Source organism: Haemaphysalis longicornis, unplaced genomic scaffold, assembly GCF_048455015.1.
Source record: "Haemaphysalis longicornis isolate Haplotype H1 unplaced genomic scaffold, Haemaphysalis longicornis Haplotype H1 scaffold_7, whole genome shotgun sequence".
NCBI lineage: Eukaryota > Metazoa > Arthropoda > Arachnida > Ixodida > Ixodidae > Haemaphysalis > Haemaphysalis longicornis.
This window is the reverse complement of record NW_027526422.1, coordinates 9,683,306-9,686,149: the sequence shown is the minus strand read 5'-3', so window position 1 is coordinate 9,686,149 and position 2,844 is coordinate 9,683,306. Positions and strand designations below refer to the sequence as shown.

At 45.3% G+C, this 2,844-nt stretch overlaps 1 protein-coding gene across 1 annotated transcript; it reads right to left on the bottom strand.

The window, feature by feature from the left end:
* On the bottom strand, nucleotides 1-2,233 carry LOC144146951 (uncharacterized). Its single transcript, XM_077678925.1, has 3 exons — nucleotides 2,196-2,233; nucleotides 1,321-1,597; nucleotides 1-82 (listed from the first exon to the last, which is right to left on the bottom strand). Coding segments are annotated over exons 1-3 (282 nt in total). The 5' UTR covers nucleotides 2,199-2,233; the 3' UTR covers nucleotides 1-80.
* Nucleotides 2,234-2,844: the final 611 nt, after the last annotated feature.

Here is a 2,844-nt window from a genome sequence, read left to right as displayed (position 1 = left end):
GAACATTACAATAAAGATGCGTTCTTTATTGAATCATTTCTCTCTTCGTCACTGCCATGAAGTCAGGGGTACCCGAGAATTTCTGAAAGACAAATAAATATACGGTTGTAAAGCAAGCACTTGACTTGACTTCACGCCACATAGCACGAGTGAATAAATGCCCCAACTATACATACTTCCCATGCTGCAAGTGGAACTTTTGTGCATTTTGTAAGCATATCAGCCCATATTTGTATCTATTTTCCAGGAATACACGGCTCAAACTGGTTGATATTATTAAATTCAAAATTGTGAATTAAAACTACCATAAGCAATGAAAATATGACAGAAACATAAAAATGTGGGAGTGTTGGACATTTTACTGCTTATGGCTGTCCAAAATACTAAACATTCTTATATTAGACTACTGGTAATCCCTGCAATCCATAATATTGTTACGTGGCGGCAGGACACAGATGAGTTGAACGATCGGGTGGGGTGAAGTGATCTATTTACAGAATGTACATGGCGGCCATAAGATAGCGCGCGCAAGGACACAGCCACTTCGTCGTCTTCGTCGTCTCGGGCCTGAGCCCACGCAGTATGGTACATTGGCCGCCTATACGTGTCCCGTGACAATATTAAACACAAATTTAACACACCAGTCATCAATACTAAACAATTTCACCTACCCATAGGCACAGTCACCTGTGGTGGTAATTAGATTATTTGAGGGGAAATCCCCAAGGCGCAATAAGTTTATGCAATGGAATATTTCACATGCTGAATCAAGACTAATTTTCCTTCAACTCCAAAGTTTGCGGGCAACCTGTATATCGAGCCGAACAGATGCAATTCATGTGGATGTCAAATATTCCATCGCATCACCTGTGGTTTGGGTGTTTGAAAACATATATGCGCTACGTACCTATTGTAAACTGGCGATTCATCCAGCCTTTCTTTTCTTTCACCAGCTCCGCTTCAACTCTGCTTTACGTTTGCGGTCACTAAACCATTCCATATCTTGTGAGAGTTACAAGTCAACCGGCAACATCGGATTGAGCCATAACAAACCCCCGTTCGACGCCAATTATCATAAACTGCAGCGGGGCGTTCAAAACAAGTGTCTTCAAGATTGGTTGCTTTCACGCATGATACCGCTGGAATCATCCACTATAAATTTGGAGGGCCTACAAAAATAAAACGAACAACAATTAATTTTTCCCCATATTCTCAGGCACTTTTTAGTGTCCTACTCAACCAAGGTCGATGAGTTGTGGTTGAAGATTCAGTCGTCGCAACCTGAACTGCCTAAGCTAGCATTCGTAGGGGAATACTCACATTTCTTGAACACGCCATATCCGTAGCCGAGACCGCCAAGGCCATATCCGTAGCCGAGACCTCCAAGGCCGTAGCCGAGACCGTAGTGGCCGAAGCCGTAGCCGTAGGCGGGGTATCCGACGCCGTGAGCAACGGTGGCCACAGCGGGGGCGTGGTGGACGGTGGAGACGGCGGCGGTCAGCGGGGCGTGGTAGGCGCCGTAGGCCGGGACGCCGTAGGTGCCGACGTAGCCGGCGAAGGCGCAGGTAGCCAGGGCAAGGACGAGACAGGCACGGATCTGCACGACGAGTTGGTGAGAATCGGTTACCAGCGCACCACGAACACAAATTGAGATTGGCTTCTTTGATGAGCGGAGGCAATCACGTTGGAATTGCGGACTTAGAGGGGTAGCTATTACTGGAACGACTGTATGTAAAAGTGCGCGGTAGGTAACAAATATTTTAAACGGTCATTTTCATCGCACTCAGAAGTTATGAAGAGACACAAAAGATTAATTGTGAATTTACATGTACCTCAAATTTATAAGGCAGTACTATGTGAAACGAAAATGTATGGCCATGCCTTCTTGGTTCACCATGGAAGTGAAACAAGAGTTGGCTTCGTGAGTAATTTGTCAGGCGCATGAATACGGCAATTTCGAGTGTCAGTGAAAATCACGAAGAAAACATAGTTTAGCGTTCTTTTAGCTTTTCGTACTTGATGGCTGGCGACACCGAAGTATTCCCGTTTGCAAGGAATACGATGCAATCCTTATAGTACGGTCTCTTGCTCTACGCAAACACTCCTATTTCTCTTAGCGGAAGGCGAGCTACTCAAACCAATCCTCTCTCGATGCATGGACGCACGTTAAGGGAGTTTTGAATAACGCCACTCACCATGATGAAGGCTTGGATCGGCGAGAGCAGGACCAAGTGATGCGACTGCCTGCACGGTGCGCCGTTTTTATAGACAGGGATTGGTAGGGCGTGGTCTCCGCCAGGGTGAAAAAAAAATTGTGGCGAATTCATATATTCATAAAAACAAAAAAAGTAATCCGTAAAAAAACGGCTCGTGAGAAATAGATGTGTTTATGTAGCTGTCTGCCACAGATTAACATTCAAGTCAGAGCTTCAACGGCCATCTCTACATACCTGAAATACTTATTTCGGACAGCAAGCTGTCGTCAGGGGAGCTCATTGCGGTCCACGTATTTTCCCCTGACTCGATTCCCGTGCTTTCCTTCTTTTTATCCAAGCATAAATTGGTATTCCGCAAGTGATTTCCCCGTGTAGACATGTGGGCTTTGGGTGATGTATGCACGTGCACAGTGATTTGGCGGAGGTATAATTGGAAAGTTCGTTTAGCGGAGAAAAACCCAAACCTTTTGGCCCGCAATATTTTATGCCGACGTTACAATGGTGCAGTGGAACTAGGGTTGCAGGCTCAGGCACGGTCGCTTTTTATGCCCCTTAAGGCAGTTGTTGAACTATTATCATAAAAAATATTTGCACAGCACAGGGACGATAAATTTCACATTAAAATGCG